Raw genomic sequence first — 18,931 nt, forward strand, 5'->3', positions numbered from 1 at the left:
TGGACTTTTTAAATATTTTCTATATCCTACATAGTGATAATGTGGCTAAAAGGACGTCGTTTTGGTCAAAATATAATTTTTAATACAAGTTTAATTTAAATTAAAATAAAAATAAGCTAAATTAAAAAAAAAAGGGTGAGAAACCAGGCAGCGACGGCTGTCCTCACCGACGCTGCTCCACCATCCCTTGCCGCCTGATTTCTTATCTTTTTTTTTTTTATATTTTAATTTAGCTTATTTTAATTTAATTCAAATAAAAATATATTAAAAATTATATTTGGATCGAAACGACGTCGTTTTAGCTACGTTATCGCTACGTAGGATATAGAAAATAATGTAAAAAAATCACGTAAGCATTTTCCGTTAGCCGAATTGGACAGAATTAGCGGAATAACTTGATTAAACCAATTTGATAAGTTTTAGATTTTGTAAATTTTAAGACTCAATTACATTTTCATGATAAAGTTTAGAACTTTCAGTGCACTTATCATTTCATTACAATCTTGGGTGGTTTTTTTTTTTTCAAGAAAGCTCCTGAAATGTGCCGTTGCCTTTGAATAACATTAGCTTCTTGACTTCATCTATGGACATGCGTACCCAATACCGATTAAAATACCTGTGACATTTCTTATTATTTAATTTTGCTCTCCAGTTTCAATATGGGGAATAGATTGCGATCCCTTTCAAGATAAAAAAAAAATACACAGGCAATACCAAAATAAATAAAAAATACATAGACAAAAAAAATTGCACTGAGAAATATAAAAGTCTAGTGTCACCTAGTTAAGTAGTCAATATCATGTAATTAAAAAAATAAAACGAACAGAAATTGGCCTTATCTGGAAGCTAATCAGCCTGTCACTTCACAGGCTCATGCCTTTATCTCCTTAAACATCTCCCAATGGCGAAGATAATAAAAATTAATTGTTTTTTTATTTTGTTTATTTCGCTTTTCTGGACACTATTTCTTTTTTAATTTTTTTGGGCTCGAATATTCTCAATCATGAGCTCGTTCACTATCCATAACCTACCATTCTTCCTGGTTAATTGGTAATGTAATTCTTTGTAATTAAAGAAGATGCACATTTACTCCTTTGGCCTTGTGCAGTTCTTGAAAATTTTCTGTGTTGGTATGAAAGCAAAAAAACTTTATGTATACAAAGAATAATTGTTTGATAAACCTAATACGTGTATCGATTGTATCATGTACCGTCAGATCTTGCGGATCCTGCACGAGATCCGCTGTTCATAGTAGTCCAAAAATTCATTTGCTATAGATACTACGTCCTTTGAATAATTATTCCAAACCCAAGCTAAGAATGGAATGCATGACACGAGCTTAATTCTATCGGCGATGTGTTGGAATCATGAGCTAAAAAGGGGCAGGGGGAAATCAATTTCGGCATGTGATTCTCGTGGTCTACGCACGAAGAAGAACATGGATTGCGGAGTTTTAACCGTTGAACCACATTGACGAGCGATCATTTTCATTATTTTCACATGATATAATACTCATATATATTAGTGTTAACTCAAATTACCAAAAATAATTAAGTGAATATTTGACTCGATCAATCTCATAATTGTAAAGAGGAAAAAATACAGCATGAGCTTTACTAGTCGAAGCAATACGTGGATATAAAGGTGCAATTCATTTTTCACATGATTCTTGGGATTAAGTAAGCCTAATCCACGTATCAAACGAATATGAATCATAAGATCTTATGAAACCCGCAAAAGATCATTGATAAGTGAACGATTTGGAAATTATTTTCTAAAAATGATTGGTCACAAAAACAAGTGAACAGAAGATGCTTTCATTGCCGACGGCAATTTATGCATAAAAGTTTTCGTGGATGAAGAATTTTTTTTTTTCATTTCTATTAGCGAGACAAACGATTGTTTTTAAAAAAATGTTTCTTAAATCGTGACTTCTTTGCCAAATAAACGCACCCTTAGAATATCGAATATCAACAAATGTTACTAAGGCGACCGCTTCATATAAAATGACAAATGACAATGAAATAATCCAAAAAAGAGTAGATACGACAACATTGAAGTTGTACAGTTCACTTGGTAAGATATTGATGTTGATCAAATTTGATTTTTTAATTTTCGAAGAGATTAACGAGGAACAATTGTTAGTACCTCGTAATTACCAATTACATGCGAACAATATAATTGTTAATGCCGAGTGATGCCCTCACACATTTTGTGTACACCAAAAAAAGACATTTTATGCACTAATTTGCACAATTCCCACTTCCGAATAAACACCTTATCCTAATTTGTTTTGTTCCTCATTTAAATAATTTGAGGAAAAAAATTCTTAGCTATGGGCCTATGGCACAATATTGTAAAAATGATAATGTTATGAAAATATACTATGTGATTTCTCATGTGAATAGTCTTAATAATTTGATACATTTAGTCCAATTAGAACCTGAAAATAAGAAAATGATTATTGTATTACTTGACGCTATAATGCGTTACAATTAAGAGGTATTTATACTTGAACGATGTGTAAAGGATAAGGAGTAATTTGATTTAACGAGGAAACTAGCTACCCTAATCTATCAACGAAACTAATGATCCTAGAATATAAGGAAGTATAGAATATCGCTAATATTTAATGATACCTCTCACGATATTCTCTAATAGATATATAGAAAGAGATTCTATGCCACCATCAAAAGTGTAATGAGAGTCAAAAAGCACGAGTCACCTAAACACATATTTAATAGGATATTTGTGGTGAGTAGAATTAGGTAATTTTTAGGCCATCAAATTGTCAAATTTGGCCCCCCAAAAGAATTCTAAATTGTAAGGGACCCCACTTCGGGGGTTATTGTTGCAACATCCCAGGCTCGTCGCCGTCCCGTTTCTTTTATCTCGTTAATCATGCACATGTTGAAACGTGTACACACAAACTCCCAGACAACACAACAAACAAGCAGCCAGGAAAATACCATACAAAACACACTACTTCCATATTGCCTCAGTACATTTACAAGCCCATTTTTTTCTACAGGTACTTCTTGTTCACATTATTTTCCTACCCAAAAACGTAGGGAGGGGGATTCCTATCTCAACTAGCAAGGCTGCAACTCTGAAATCGGTACACCATGACGAAGAGGAGGTGAGATGTCCATACCTACAAGTCTGAAAGACAACGGAGTGAGTCAAAGACTCAGTAAGTAAAATCAATAATCCTGAGTTAGGAGGACGTCTCGTTGTCGAACCCAACTTGGGAACATCACTCACACCAAAGCATTGATGGCAGATTAATAGCAATACTATTGTTTTACCTCGAACATATGCGTATGATCAATTTCGGCTTATCGTCAAGACACGATTTACCTTCGGCTTATCAATAAACTTAACAACAACACACATCAACATGCATCAAAGGTTCATTAACTGTCTCACATGGTTCTTCCCATACTTTCAGGGGTTTTTAGCCTCAGGCTGTGTATCCGAAATCCACCGGGCATCCTATACTTTCAGGGGTCTTCCAGCTTCAAACTGGGCATTCGAAATTCACCGGCAACGTCACCAAAATCCATTAGCAACGGCGATTTCCTTTATGTGACCACAACAAGCATTCACGCAAGCCAGATTTTTATCTTTGTTTGTTAGCCAATGCATACACAATGCATGTGGGCGTGCTCAAACAAGTGTGTGTGTCATGACTCTCACTACATGATATGCCGGGAACAATCCTTGATTCATCGCTTGAACCAAACGCCTAGCGCCGATCCCCGCACCGAGCAAGACTTGGAACCGGCACGCCTCAATGCCGACCAAGGCCTTGCGGCTTGGTTTATCTCGCCTTAACATTAATTCCAAGCCAAGTGAACCTCGACCTTGTCTCGGGGCGTGAACACACTTAAATATGCCACATGAGCAAACCATACAAAAGCATTCATTTTTATATTCACGACAAAATATGGGTAAGCACACGTCCATATTCAATAACGTAGTATATCGCCCTAGCTAAGGGTTAGTAATTTCACTTACCTAGAGGTGAACTAGAGAGAGCTTGCCAAGAAATGGCTTAAAAGAAAAAGGTGGTGTGCAAGGAAGGGTGTTGGGTTATTATTTATTATTCTACAGTTTAGCATGTTTGGGTTATTTATGTAATTATACAAGGCTTAACCCTAAGTCTATAAGTACTTCTTTTAATCTCGATAGAAAAACATTCTCTCTTTTACCAACAACATGGTATCAGAGCTTAACATTCCTACATGAGAGAAGACAAGGCGTTTTTGCCGGTTCTCCTGCGTAGCCGCGTCAAGGTGTCGTTTTTGCCAGTTCCCCTGGTTAGCCGCGCCAAGGCGTCTCTTTTTTTTTTTTTCCTTCTTGTTGTCCAAGGCGTCGTCTTTCTTCTAAAACGAAGAAAAACGAAGTTGGTGTCCTATTGATGTCAATGCTCGTAAAATGCTGTTGTCCCGTGCTGTTCTATTGACGTCAACGCCCTTGCTTTAGCCAAACGGTGTGTTTTGATTGGAGTTGAGTTGTTTGTGGTGAAGTGATAATTAGATCACAAAGTTGTGGCGGTTTGGGTGAGATTTGTGTATGTTCGTGGTGTTATCGTTGTGGTTGCCGATTAATCAACTAAGTTTCAGATAGTCGACTAATAGTAAGTCTGAAAAGCAAAAGTTTTTTTTAATCTCACCCTCTAGTGCTCAGTGGTGTTGTAGTAGCGTGTGGTATTTTATTATTGGTCTGTGGATATGTCTACTGATCCAACAAGCTCTCCATCTATTGTTTCGGAGGTGATTCCTCCTAATGTTACCCCTAGTTCAGGATCTTAAGGTACCTATCATAATGGTACTCATGGTATGACAGGCTTACATACTACCTTGGTTAAGTTTGATGGTACTAATTATCATACTTGGTCAATGGCTCTTTCTACTTTTATTTATGCTAATCGCCAGTCCAGATGGCTTGAAGAAAAACCACCTGCAGATCCAGCTAATCAAGAAGAATGGAAGATCACTAGTGCTACATTGCATACTCTTTTATGAGGAAGTATGGCTGAATCTGTCCGCCATCTTTTCATGGATTGTGCGACAGCCCGTGAAGTGTGGACAAAATGTGCGTTACTCTATTTCGAATAGAATAATATGAATCGAGTTTGCGATATCTAGGAGGCTTTATTTGAAGCTAAAATTGGTGATGCCGGGTTAGCTGAGTATTATGCTCGTTTTCCGTCTTTGTATCAACGTCTCAAATCCTACTTTCCACCGGCTACCACGGTTACTCAGATGCAACAACGAAAAGCGGACATGGTGGTAGTTCTCTTTCTACGAGGTCTTGGTCCATATCATAGTGCTCTTCGACAACAGATTACTTATCTTGGTTCTCTACCTTCCAGAAGAAGTGTACTCTCGGGCTACTCGTTACACTCTTAGTCCCAAAACTTCAGCCATATCAAAAAGTAGTGCTATGGTGGCTCGTGGTGGTCAAGGAACTCGTGGTCGTGGAAATTGGAACTCAGATGGTTTTAACCGTGGTCGTAGCCGTAATGTTTAGGGCCGAAGTGCTTCTCGTGGTGGTGGTAATAGTGGTTCTAGAGGAGCTCGTGGGGGTCGCTTTTGTACTCATTTCCAGCTTATAGGACATATTGTTAATTATTGCTATGATCTCCATCTTGAGCTACGGGGTCTACATGTTTATATTGATATTGAGCCTTGGTCTCCTTCTGGATAGGGTATGATGAATTTAACTCGTGCAGAATATGATGGGCTGATTAGGGCATGACACCTTGGTGTTCCTTCAGGTCTCGTTGCTACTTTGGCACAGCACAATGATCCTACTTGTCTTTTGTCCACTACAGCTACTTCTTGTCCTTGGGTTATTGATTTGGGTGCCACTCATCATATGACTGGTGATCCATGTCTTCTTACCTCCACCTCGTCCATTCCTTCGACTTCAGTCGCTTTGGCAGATGGTTCTCAATCCAAAGTGACAAGTTCAGGTTGTGTATCATTGAGTTCTTCCGTGTCCTTACCGACTATTTACCATATTCCATGCTTCCCTTATAATTTATTGTCTGCCAGTTCTATTACCCGTGATCTTGACTATGATATTATCTTTTCTTCCTCTTCATATGTTTTTCAGGATCGGAAGACTGGACGTCGAATAGGTGGTGGGCGTGAGGCTGGTGGATTATACCTTCTAGACCCTGAGATTATTGCTACTACCACTACCGTTCAGAAGAAAGCTGTGGATGACTCTTATCGATTATATTGTCGCCTCGGTCACCCCTCAGCAGACGTACTCCAACATTTTCCCTTTGTGTCTAGTTTTAGTATTCAGTTTGATTGTAAAACATGTCAGTTAGGTAAGCACCATCGAGTGTCTTTTCCCTCTCGTGTTTTGAGTCGTGCGTCTCAGCCATTTGAGTTAGTCCACTCTGATGTTTGGGGTCCCAGTCGAGAGTCTTCATTTGGTTTCCGCTATTTTGTCACCTTTATTGATGATTGTAGTCGTACAACTTGGTTATATTTAATAAAAGATCGTACTAAAGTGTTTCAATCTTTCTGCCATTTTTATAATTAAGTTCGTACTCAATATAGCTATCTTGTTAAATGCTTGCGTACAGACAATGTTCGTGAATACTTTTCTTCTTCTACCTTTATTCTATTTCTTGCCTTGCATGGAATTTTACATCAGAGTTCTTATGCTCACACCCCGCAACAAAATGGGATTGCTGAACAAAAGAATAGTTAATTATTAGATGTTGCGCGTTGTCTATTTCTCCACACCCATATGCCTAAGTCATTATGAAGCTATGCTCTTCTTACAGCATGTCATCTTATTAATCATCTTCCGACCTCCATGTTGAAGGGAGCTGTCCCTTATGCTCTTCTTCATCCTGGTCGTCCTTTGTGGTTTGTTCGTCTTCGTATTTTTAGGTGTATTTGTTCGTCCATTCTTTATCTCCTGAATTGGACAAATTATCACCTCGTGCAAAAAAATGTGTATTCATCGATTACTCTCGTACTCAAAAAGGCTATGTTAGTTACAGTCCTACTTGTCGTCAGGAGTATATTTTTGCTGATGTGACGTTCTTTAGGAATCAAGCATATTTTGGCAATGTTTCTTCTCAAGCGCCATCGACGATGGATCTTTTGTCACCTTTTGCACCTTATCAGTCATTGCTGCTGACTCCGACCGTATCTCCCACTACTTCTCAATCGGAGTCACTGCCAGTTCCTTCTACTGATGCTTCGCTCGATTCAGGATTACCTACACTAATTTCTATTCAAGTCTATACATGTGGTCCTTGATCTGTTTGGGGTCATAACTCTCCATCAACGAACGTCCCACCACCTCATTCGGCCCCGGCTTTTGATCCTCTTCCACTAGCTCCTGTTGATTCTCCTATTGCCCATCGTACTTGGTCTAGGTATCGTCTTTCTCATTTTGTGTCTTATCATAATTTAATCCCTGAGATATCTCTCTTTGTGTCGTCCCTTGCATCTGTATTTGTGCCCAGTAGTGTAGAGGAGGCTTTGGCCCATCCAAGTTGGGCTCGTGCTATGGAGGAGGAGATGGCTGCATTACATCATAATAAGACTTGGGAGTTGGTTCATTTGCCTCCTGATAAATAATTGGTGGGTTGTTGGTGGGTCTTTGTCGTCAAACACCAACCTGATGGTTCAGTTGAGCGCTTAAAGGCGTGTCTTATTGTGAAGGGTTATACTCAGACTTATGGTATCGATTATGATGAAACTTTTTCTCCAGTGGCCAAAATTCTTTCTGTTCGTATCGTTATTTCTTTGGCTACCGGTTTAAGTGGACTCTTCATCAGTTTGATGTAAAAAATGCATTCCTTCATGGTGATCTTTACGAGGAGGTCTATATGGAGCAACCACCTGGGTTTGTTGCTCATGGGGAGAAGGTGTACCGGTTGCAAAAAGCTCTCTATGGACTTAAACAATCTCCTCGTGCTTGGTTTGGCTGCTTTAGTGATGCAGTTATTACTTTTGGCATATATCGGTGCAGTGTGGATCACTCCGTGTTTAGTATGTCTTCTTCTTCTTCAAAGGGGTGTGTTATCCTTGTTGTTTATGTTGATGATATTATTGTTACCGGAAGTGATGTTGAAGGTATACAACGGCTCAAGCAGTTTTTACAGAAGGAGTTTAACACTAAAGACCCGGGTCATCTTCGATATTTTATTGGCATAGAGGTTGCCTATGCCAATGGCACTATCGCTCTCTCTCAACGAAAGTATACTCTTAACGTTCTTAAGGAGGTGTGCTTGCATGACGCTAGGCCTAGTGACATATCTATGGACCCTAGGTGAAACTTGATAATGAACATGGAGAGCTTCTTCATGATCTAGAGAAGTATCGCCGGTTAGTAGGCAAGTTAAATTATCTCACCATTACTCGTTCAAATATTTCCTTTGCTGTTAGTGTGGTGAGTCAATTCATGAGCTCTCCCCGTACTACTCACTGGCAAGCCGTCCTACAAATTGTTCGCTATTTGAAGGGAGCTCCGGATCAAGGACTTGTGTTCCATAATCAGGGTCATCTTCATATAGTTGGTTGTTCAAACCCTAAGTCTGTGGAGGTAACAGCATATTCCAATGCAAATTGGGCCGGTTGTCCTATGGATGCCAGTCTACTTCTGGATACTTTGTCTTTCTTAGTGGTAATCTTGTGTCATGGAAAAGTAAGAAACAATCCGTTGTTTCTCGATCTAGTATATAGGCTGAGTATCGTGGCTAATGTTACAAGTGAACTTCAATGGGTTCGAATGTTGTTAGCTGAGATTGGACTGCTTATGACCAGATCATCTACTCTTCATTGTGATAATCAATATGTTGTTCACATTGCTAGCAATCCGATGTTTCATGAGTGAACGAAGCATATAGAAGTGAATTGCCATTTTGTTCGAGAAAAAGTCAATTGTGGTGATATACAGTTGGTGCACACAAGTTCTGAGGAGTAGCTAGCAAACATTTTCACAAAGCCTCTTCGACGTGGACGAGTTTCATACATTTGCCACAAGTTAGGCCTTTTTGATATGTACGCCCCAACTTGAGGGGGAATGTTGGGTTATTATTTATTATTCTACAGTTTAGCAAGTTGGGGTTATTTATGTAATTATACAAGGCTTAACCCTAAGCCTATAAGTACTTCTTTTAATCTCAATAGAAAAACATTCTCTCTTTTATCAACAACAAAGGAAAAATGAGAAAGTGAGCCAAAGAATGAAAATGAAAGAGGGGGCTCATCTATTTATAGACCTCAATTTCATCATTGCTTGTCTAAGTGGTCCAATTGATTTCCTTAAAGTGGCAAGCCTATTAGAATGAGTTGGCTAGCCTATTTAATGAGTGGCAAGCCTAACAAGAAGAGGTGGCATGCCTAATGGGATGGTGTGGCATGCCTAAACTCTTAGGGAAATCATGAAGCTAATGTGTGCATTTCTAATTAGCACACTTGGTCATGAGTCGCTAACTTCTTCCTCAAGACAAATCTTGAGTCATCATGACCAAATCTTCCTTAGGCCACATAAGATGATGATTCACCCCCTTGGATTAATGGTCAATGTTCTAGAGCCTTCTCTTTTGTCCATATTTTCAAGAATATGGCAAGCATGAGAATTAGGCCAATGGAAGCGCCAACCTAGTCGGGTATGAGTTTCTCATGTTCATCCATGATTGATTGTGCCTACCAAACCGAGGTTCGTAGCCAAGTCACCATCGGATGTGGCGAGTCATGGCCAAACTTGTTTTGGTTGGCTAAGTCGGTGGCCCATGGCGTGGGCATCGTGGCCGGCGCTGGCCGGGTGCAGGGCCGGGCTGAACGGGAGCAGGACTAAGCTAACAGGGCGCATGGCCTGTGCTTAACCTGGCTCGCAGCCTGTCCGCAGTGTCCTCAGCCTGACCAAGCACATGGCTAGTACAGGACCGGGCTGAATGGGCGCTTGGCCCATGCTTGTGCTGGCTCATGGCTTACAGTAAGGTCCACGAGCTGGCCGAGCACATGGCCGATGCCTGTGCTGGCTCGTGGCCTTACGGCAGGGTCCAAGTCCAGGCACATGGTCGACTTGTGGTCTGGCACTAGGCCTAGCTCACTGCTTGACACATGGCCTATTCGGCAAGGTCGCCGGACCAATCGGCGATCGATCCATGACCAGTACGTGACCCGTCCAAGTGGCCCCATGGCCAGTTCATGATCGGTCCATGGCCAAGCATACTTGGTCCGTGGCCGACTCTCGGTCATCATGTAGTTGCGTGAGATCGATCGTTCCGTGACCAACACACGATCACACGGATCAATCTATGGTTGTCTGCGATTGGTACATGACCGTGCGGAATCATTCGCGATCGGAATAGGACCGCGCGGAATCAGTCCATGATCGTCCATCGATCCGTGGTGGTACGTGACTGTCCCATGACCAACCCTTATGGTCGGGCAGCCGATTCATAGTCAAATAGCTCGGGTCGCTCACGTGGTTATTGGATTGATGCACTGCCAATCTCTTGATCATTGCAGGGCCAATCCGATCAGATCATGGCCGATCCCTTGGTTACCCTTCCGATCCTGATCTGGTTGATCGGTCCATAACCGTTTCTTGGATTGGTTCATGGCTAATTTCCCCCACTATCGGCACACCAGTTCTATAACCATTCCTCATAGCCAGAATTTTGGATGTTACATAATTTGTCTAAGAAGAAATAAAGCTTTGGCCCAAAAGAAGAGCAAAAAAAACAGGAAAGGGGAAAAAGCTTGAAAGAAAATCCTAACTCTCTAAAAAAATCCCAATTATAGGTCAAATTATAATTCTGTTCTGAGTATCTTAAAATATTTCTAATTTTCACTCTAGTTTCAAATCTACCTACACATCCAAAATTTGCCACAAATTTCCTCTGGTTATTAACATTATGGCCAACTAGAGGCTGACCATGGGAATCCGCACCGCGTCTTCATTAGCATTCTCAACTTCGTATGGAGTAACAGCCGCCTTCCCAATATTGTGACAGATTTGGGAATAGAACGGAAAGTTTGAGGAATTTTTTTTAGGTAGAATTGAGATTAGATTTAAAGTCGAGAGACTTTTACGAGATTAGCCCCTCGAGAGAGGGCCCAAAAAATAAGTAAAAAAGGGTATGGCAATTCCGTAATTAAACCACAACACGGAGCCCGGATTCAGACCGCCACCTCAGTCCTCCATGCATTTTCGACTCTTCAATTGCATTGCGTAACTTTCCAAAAGCAGAAAGAAGAGAGAGAAAGCAGAGAGAGGAGAGAGAAACAAGAGAGAGAAAGCAGAGAGAGAAAGAAGAGAGAGAGAGTGGAGAGAGAAACAAGAGAGAGAAAGAAGAGAGAGAGTGGAGAGAGAAAGCAGAGAGAGAGTGGAGAGAGAGAAAGAAGAGAGAGAGTGGAGAGAGAAACAAGAGAGAGAAACAAGAGAGAGCAAGAAGAGAGAGAGTGGAGAGCGAAACAAGAGAGAGAAAGAAGAGAGAGAATTTCTCCGTTCGAATTGATAGAGGAGTTCTTGAATCCGCATCTACAGAAGGAGGCGAATCCCATCGTGGTGCGTTGTCCGATTCCCTTCCCTCGTTCCGCGCATCGGCGAATCTGAACTCGCGAACCTCTCCCTCCAGCTCAAAAGCTCTCCCCGATCTCGATTCATTTCACACCCACACCTTCCCTTTCCTTCCCCTTCCCCTTTTCCCCCGATTCATCAAATGCCCTTCTTCCCTCGGCTTCCCCCGAAGCCCACGTGGTGAGCCCCGGCGGGCGATTTGGCTCGGTACCCACTTCGGGTTTTGCCCGGGAGAATCTTGGGTCGGGGGGCGTTGGGGGCCGGAGAGGATGAAGATCGAGGAGTTGGAGGACGCGGGGCGGGAGAGGGGCGACGGGGTCGATGGGGAGATGGTGGTGAGCAGCTACGACACGAAGAGGGTCTTGGTGGGTGCGGGCGCCAGGATCTTGTTTTACCCCACCCTCTTGTATAATGTGTTTCGGAACAAGATCCAAGCGCAGTTCAGATGGTGGGATGAAGTCGATCAGGTTGACTTTTCTTTCTTTTTCACCTTTTTTTTTTTATTGTTTTCTGTTATTTGGTGGAAATTCGAGAAATTGATGCGGTCTCCCTTCTGGGTATCCCGTTGACTGTGTATTGATACATGTTATGAGGTTTGGTTGGTTGGTTGGTGCGGCTGATTGGTCTTTGAGGGAGTGCTGGGAGGTGGTGAATCGGGATTGAAGTTGGGATTTCGAATAGTCGAGAACCGGGTCTTTTGTGTTGGTGTGTTCTTTGTGTTTTTGTGTGTTATTTGTTAGTTTGGATGGCTGAGAAGTGCACGTGCAGTAAATGAATGGGGCCCACCAAGAAGCTGGAGCGTTGACACAATCTTGGGTGCGGAACGAGTTTCTCTTGATGTTAACAATTTTGAAAATCGAGGGTCAAATCTAGAGGGAAGGTTAAGCTCATCTATGGTTGGTGTTTGCCGAGATTTAATTCACAGTTGTTGTGCCTTTCATCGATTATGAACTAAATTGTTTGTCCTGACCTTCCAAAGAAGATTGTTAAGATTGATTTTATGGTCTTCTCACAGAGTTGTTTTCTTTTGATGATCTGCAGTTTCTTTTGCTGGGTGCAGTGCCATTCCCCAAGGATGTTCCAAGACTAAAGCAGCTTGGTGTTGGTGGTGTCATCACCTTAAATGAACCTTATGAAACTTTGGTGCCGTCATCTTTGTACCATGTGCGTACATCCTTGAGATCATATCATGTGCTTATTTTTGCTATGTGCTGAGTTTTCTCTACCACTTAATTTCCTCGAAACTCTTGTTCTTGACAGGGTAGACTATAAAAGGGTACATTTCGTGTTATAGTTTGTGATACATTTTCATCCATGAAAACCTATCAGCGATTCTAGAGATATCTTTCTTTTGTGAGCTGATCTATGTAGGAGTTGCTTATGATATCCTACTCATTACTTAACTTGCTTGTTTGGTTCAGGCCCATGGGATTGACCACCTTGTACTACCTACCAGGGATTATCTCTTTGCTCCATCTTTCATTGACATTGGCCGTGCAGTGGACTTCATTTACAGTATGACATCTTTGAAGCTCAGCTATTTGTTTTTTTTGTGTGTTCCTTTTGATTCTGGCTGTATGTTGTCATCTCTGCTATAGGGATTTCTTCAATCATTTGATATTGTTTTGTTGCCTTCATTCAGGAAACTCATCATGTGGCCAAACAACATATGTTCATTGTAAAGCTGGTCGTGGGAGGAGCACGACAATAGTGCTCTGCTATTTGGTGAGTTTCATCTCCTACAGAGGAATAGACTCATTACTTTTTACTTCTGTCATGTAGCTGAAGCTATGGAAGTTTGTTCCTCTTTTTTATCAGATAGAAGATTGAGCTCCTTTCGTTTGCAGGTAAAGTATAAACACATGACTCCTGCTGCTGCTCTAGAATATGTTAGGTCTAGAAGGCCTCGTGTACTCCTAGCCCCTGCGCAGTGGAAGGTGAGGACACGCTTGCTGGTTTTCGTTTTTGGATTGTCTAATTATACTTATTTCTTTCCTTGGTTGGAAAGGGATAATATGGGTGAGATCAAGTCAATTTGAGTTAACACTATAGAATATCGATGTTGCATTTTTTAAAAACTCGACGCTTGAGCTTGACTAAGCAATAAGTTTCATAATCGAACTTGACTCAAGCTGCACAATTGAAATTTTAGGGTGTTTTTTAATCTTTAAATTTCTGTTTGCTTGTGTCAATGTGCATGAGAGAGAGAGAGAGAGAGGATTTTGACCTTTGGGGCCACAAAGGTAACTAAAGAGTTATTGGTTAAGGAATTTGTTCTTAGAAGGCTAGCCCATGATCTCTGTTCCTGTATTATCATACTAGTCGAACTGAGACACCTGAATCTAATCTAGCGACATGGAAAACTAGATACCAGAGTCTAGTACTATGTTAATAACTTGACGAATGGTAGATTATTGAAGCTATCAGAGAATTTTGGTTGTTCTAGCTCTAGATGTACAGGTCAATGTTGTTGCAACTTCTTTAGCTCTAGTTTTAACTGTATCCTTTCTTTTCCAGTTGGTTTTAGGCAATTGTATCCTTCTCTTAACAGTTCTAAGTTATAGTTTGCCACTTCTTCCTCAATTTACAATCTAAACAGGCAGTTCAAGAATACAGCAAGGGCCTAAGAACGATGGCGGTATGTTCTCCGTCAGGCTCGGGGGACACTGTCTTTATAACAAAGGCCGATCTGGAAGGGTACCAGTGCACCTTGGAAGATAATTATGGTAAGGATCTGGCCATCATCCCCAAGGTGACGAGGTCAAGACCCATGATTGCAAAGTTGTCTTGCCTTTTCGCTTCGTTAAAAGTATCTGGTGGTATTGGGAGTCTGCCGAGGCGGTTGCCAGTACCGGAGGCACGCGCGTGCTAAGACGTTTTGCATGTCACGGCGGCTCTTTTTGATGTCTGTACAGGAATTCCTCTGGGAATGAGTTGTATCGAGTTAGGAATTGCCCCCCGGTATCTTGTGTCTAAGAGAGAGAGAGAGAGAGAGAGAGAGAGAGAGAGAGAGAGTGCGAGAGAAGGTCAAGTGAGTATAAAGATACAAACAAAAGAGCTATTGTTGCGTGGTGTATTCTGCTTCATCTTGTTGCACAGTCTTCGCAATGAATTCTGACACTTTTACTTGTTGGCAATTGGAATTCCCCCACTCCTCGGTGATATCTGTGGTTACGGGTATCTCTGGATTACCAAAATAAGCGTAGCGTGCGGTTTCTTGATTGCTTTGATCTTCAGGTTCTTATTAATTTCCTAGCTGGCTTTGGGCTTCGATACCCAATGGTATGTTATCACAGAGGATTATCACAAGGCTTTGATGGGCGGCGAGTCATGACACTTCCTAAGTCACCTCGACACTTGCTGGCGGTTGTGGCTGCTGCCGGTGGTGTCGCTGGAGGCGGCAAATCTGCGGCAGCCACTCCCTCCTCCTCCCCCTTCTCTCTCTCTCTATATATATCTTGACAGCCAGGAAAAGTGTCAAAAAAGTCCTAAACCTTTGACATTTGTGCCAATTTAATCCTACACATTTTTTTATGCTAATTCAGTTCTAAATCTTTTGCATTTATGTCAATTTAGTCATAAACCTTTTTTTTATGCCAATTCAGTCGTAAACTTTTTATATTGGTGCCAATTAAATCCTAAACTTTTTATATTTGTGCCAATTCAGTCCTAAATCTTGTCTTCGTGCCAATTCAGTCCTTCTAGCCAATTTTGACCGGATTTTGCTGACGGGGACGTCAATCGGCTGGCAGCTGATCATCGGCTTTGATGTGGATAACTTTTAATAATATTTTAATAATTTTTTGAATTTTTTTTCCCTCCCCTCCCTCCTTCCTCCAACCGGTCGCCAGTCCGGTGATCGACTAGAGGCCGACGAGGTCGACCTTGCCGGCCATTGGTGAGGCTCGCCCTTGCCAGCGACGGGAAAGGCGAGCCTCGCCATGGCTGGGCGAGGCTCGAGCCCTCGCTAGAAGTCTTCGACCTTGCGGCCTCCGGTCAGGGCTTGAGCCTCGCTTGCGGCTGGGCGAGGTGACCTCGCCGGCCTCTGGCACAATGACAAAATGTTTAGGATCAAATTGGCACAAATGCAAAAGGTTTAGGACTGAATTGGTACAAAAAAAAGTTTAGGACTAAATTGGCACCAATTCAAAAGGTTTAGGATTAAATTGACATCAATGCAAAAGGTTTAAGACTTTTTTTATACTTTTCCCCTCAACAGCCACATGACTATGACTAAATGGGTTGATGACCAAAGGACACGATTAATCAAATCAAAAGAATTTGAAGAGTTGAATGCGCAAATTAAAAGTTCGAAAGACTGATGGAACGAAGTGCATAAATTAGTCAATTTTGTACTAATTTCACACATAAGCAATCATTGTGTTTAGTCACATATGATGGCTATGTAAATATAATATAGGCGAATAATGTGTCAACTTATTTAATTAAACATATCTAGACAATTGCAAGTTGATATAAATGAACAACTCTTACAATGACATGTTTCCTGTATTTATAAGTGGATTGGCCCATCAAGAGCATGGACAAGATAAAATTTAGCAAGAACATGCTTAGCTATGTGCCATAAATTGCGTCCAAAATAATCAGCCTAAGCCGTCCCTCTAATGTAGTTTAAATAATTTAAATTACGATGACTTTGTATTCAATTGATAAGAGAATTTACATTAATGATAACAACTTCACGTGTAATTTCGCATTACAAGCTTCCCCATTAATATGCACTTCAACTCGTCAAGGACGATTCTTGATGTTTTGCCAAATCTGTAATAGCAGCTTCCGCCTTCCATGTCGAAACCTCAGCCCTCATCGAAGCTCTCTCTTTCTTCACGACCGGAAGAAGCGAAGTACTTGAAGTGGTGTCAGACTGTTCAGAGTTGGTAGAAGCCATTTCCAACTCTCTCGAAGCTCCGTGGGACGTACAATCTCTAGTATATGAGGCCCGGTGGTCCATGGGCTAATTTGCACACTTGAAGCTAGCCCATTGCAGGACTGGGTAGCCAAGGCCCTCGACATCGGTTAATCCTCACATGTTTCGATAAGAACCTGAGTATCTCAAGATCGAAACATGTAATTGGTTAGCTTGTCCCCCCTACCCCTCTGGAAGTTACTTCGTCTGGATGCTCCCTCAGTGAGCACTTATTCTTGAGCACTTTTCATTCAATTAATTCGTATTTCGACGGGAAAAAAAAAATGGCAAGGTGTACCGCTTACAGAGACTGTCCATTTCTGGTGTGCTGGAATGGTTGGCGAGCTCGCGCGTTGAGAAAGGCAAATCTTTCGAGAGGATCGAACATTTACCGGGACATTCAGGGTTCGATGATGCGGGAGCTGTCGAGGGGCACGGCAATTCGGAGTCTCGGGTCAGTCGGCGATTCATGGGGGAGTAATATCCCTTGAATCATCAAGCGTTTTAGGAAGATGAGACATTTCACAGTTTCAGATTGCCCAAAGGCAGTTGAGATTCAGGTTGTGGGTGCTTGGGAATCATTATAAGATTTCCAGTGTTCATGATCATGATTGCGCTTCTCTGGGAAGATCAGCTGCTGGGCTATCAAACTAGAAGAACCTGGAGTCTCGTCTGTCAACAATCTATAACCTATTTTCTTGTCCTACCACAGCTTGTAGCTTCGTAGGGATTTACACAAAATTACGGGACTGGGGGACAATCAGACGGAGCAAGACTAATAATAATTATTGTTTGCTTATGAGTTTATATATTTAATATTCGAATAGACAGTAATTCCTAAAAATTATAGAATGGAGGGAAAAAAAAACGTAAAGAATGGAGAATTAGGTCCTTCTCGAGAAAATATCCTCTTGATGGCAATCCATATAAAATAATCAAAGCTGTGAAGTGTAAAATGCACATATCCACCTCAATACTCAACAGTTTCTTCGCAGTTTGTGAGTACCCTTTAACTGCTCTTTAGTGACTTTGGGTTTCCGATTAAGAATTGCATCGAAAATTTCGGGGGGAAAATTACTAAAAAAGTCCTAAACCTATTGCAATTATATCAATTCAGAAATTTACACAAATGCAAAAGGTTTGTGCCAATTGAGTCATAAACCTTTTGCATTTGTGTAAATTCAGTCCATATGACCAATTTTGGCCGGTTGACGCTGATGTGGCACGATTGACGCTGACGTGACACAACCGGCGCTAATGTAAACAATTTTTAATAATATTTTAATATTTTTTTGAAAAATTTTAATTTTTTTTTTCCTTTTTTTTAATTCTTTCTTCCTCTGACCAGTGAGGTCGAGCCCTCGCCAGGGGTGGGCGAGATCGACCTAGCTGGCTAGAGGAAGAAGGAAGGAAAAAAAAGAGAAAGAGAAAGAAAATAAAAAGAGAAATAAATAATTAAAAATTTTAAATAAAAAATATTTTCACGTTAGCGTCGGTGAATTGGCACAAATGCAAAAGTTTTAAGACTGATTTGGCTCAAAAAAATGTTTAGGATTGAATTGGCACAATTACAATAGGTTTAGGACTTTTTTGATAATTTCTCCAAATTTCATGTGTCTTAGCCCGACCACCTCTGCTATCTATAGAGGAGTCTCGCTATAATAAATTAAGACCCCAACTATGAATCATCTCTTAGCACGGCCAGCAAGGAAGCTGTATCTCCTTTAGCCTCCTATTCGTAAAGTCTCCTCTCCATTTTCAAACTTTGACACAGACCTGAGCTTCCTTACAAGACTATTATATATCTTGCTAGAAGATGGCTATGAAAGTCAAAACTCCTGATTTCGAAATTATATTTTGGCACCCTTTATAAAATTGATTAATTCCGCTGCCATAGGAAATTCCTAAAATTGTTGAATAATCAAAGTCATTGATCAATGAGTTGCCGTTTGATGATCCGCAAAATTTGGAGCTGCATGAGTTGTAGTGATCTTCTTTAAAAGCCACATCATAGAAGCAGAAGGCTGGAATGTGAAATAATTTGCGTGGTACACTCAGAATGGAGGCAGAATTTTCCACTTGAGGATGTCAACCAAGACTTGGATTATATTGTCTGCAGGACCTATGCATAGTCTTGTTTAGATAACTTAACAAAATGTGCCGATCCGATGAAACAAGCCTGTCATTTTTCTTCCTAAGTCACAGCGTAAATCTCATCCCACTGTACATGGTACTCGACTTCACAAGTCCATTTTGGCTATTGCTGTCGTGTCTTCGTACTTCAGCCCGCGTATCACAGGGATGACTAGAACAATTTGGCTGGCCCTTGAAAGTGCATTCTATTTTCCATGCATGAGTCAATAATCAAGAGTCTCAAGCACTTGCTTTAAACATTAGTAAATGTTAAAAACGGCGACAAGCCAACGC

The 18,931-nt window shown here is 41.1% G+C and overlaps 1 protein-coding gene across 4 annotated transcripts; it reads left to right on the forward strand.

Annotated features, from left to right (window-relative positions):
* The first annotated feature begins 11,278 nt into the window (after nucleotides 1-11,278).
* LOC115684518 (phosphatidylglycerophosphate phosphatase PTPMT2-like) lies at nucleotides 11,279-14,777 on the forward strand. 4 transcript variants are annotated; one of them, XM_056311093.1, is made up of 7 exons: nucleotides 11,279-11,359; nucleotides 11,487-12,044; nucleotides 12,619-12,741; nucleotides 12,999-13,092; nucleotides 13,220-13,302; nucleotides 13,425-13,514; nucleotides 14,177-14,777. In XM_056311093.1, the coding sequence occupies exons 2-7, from the start codon at nucleotides 11,847-11,849 to the stop codon at nucleotides 14,447-14,449; spliced, it is 861 nt and encodes a 286-aa protein (XP_056167068.1). In that variant the 5' UTR covers nucleotides 11,279-11,359; nucleotides 11,487-11,846; the 3' UTR covers nucleotides 14,450-14,777. The 4 variants fall into 4 exon arrangements, with proteins under 4 accessions (XP_056167068.1, XP_030465125.1, XP_056167069.1 ...); XM_030609265.2 differs by having other exon boundaries at nucleotides 11,298-11,383; XM_056311094.1 differs by having other exon boundaries at nucleotides 11,305-11,322.
* The last annotated feature ends 4,154 nt before the right edge of the window (nucleotides 14,778-18,931 follow it).

The sequence above is a fragment of the Syzygium oleosum genome, unplaced genomic scaffold, assembly GCF_021117445.2.
Source record: "Syzygium oleosum isolate NSW1041296 unplaced genomic scaffold, Sole_v2.1 Sole_v2.04, whole genome shotgun sequence".
Lineage (NCBI taxonomy): Eukaryota > Viridiplantae > Streptophyta > Magnoliopsida > Myrtales > Myrtaceae > Syzygium > Syzygium oleosum.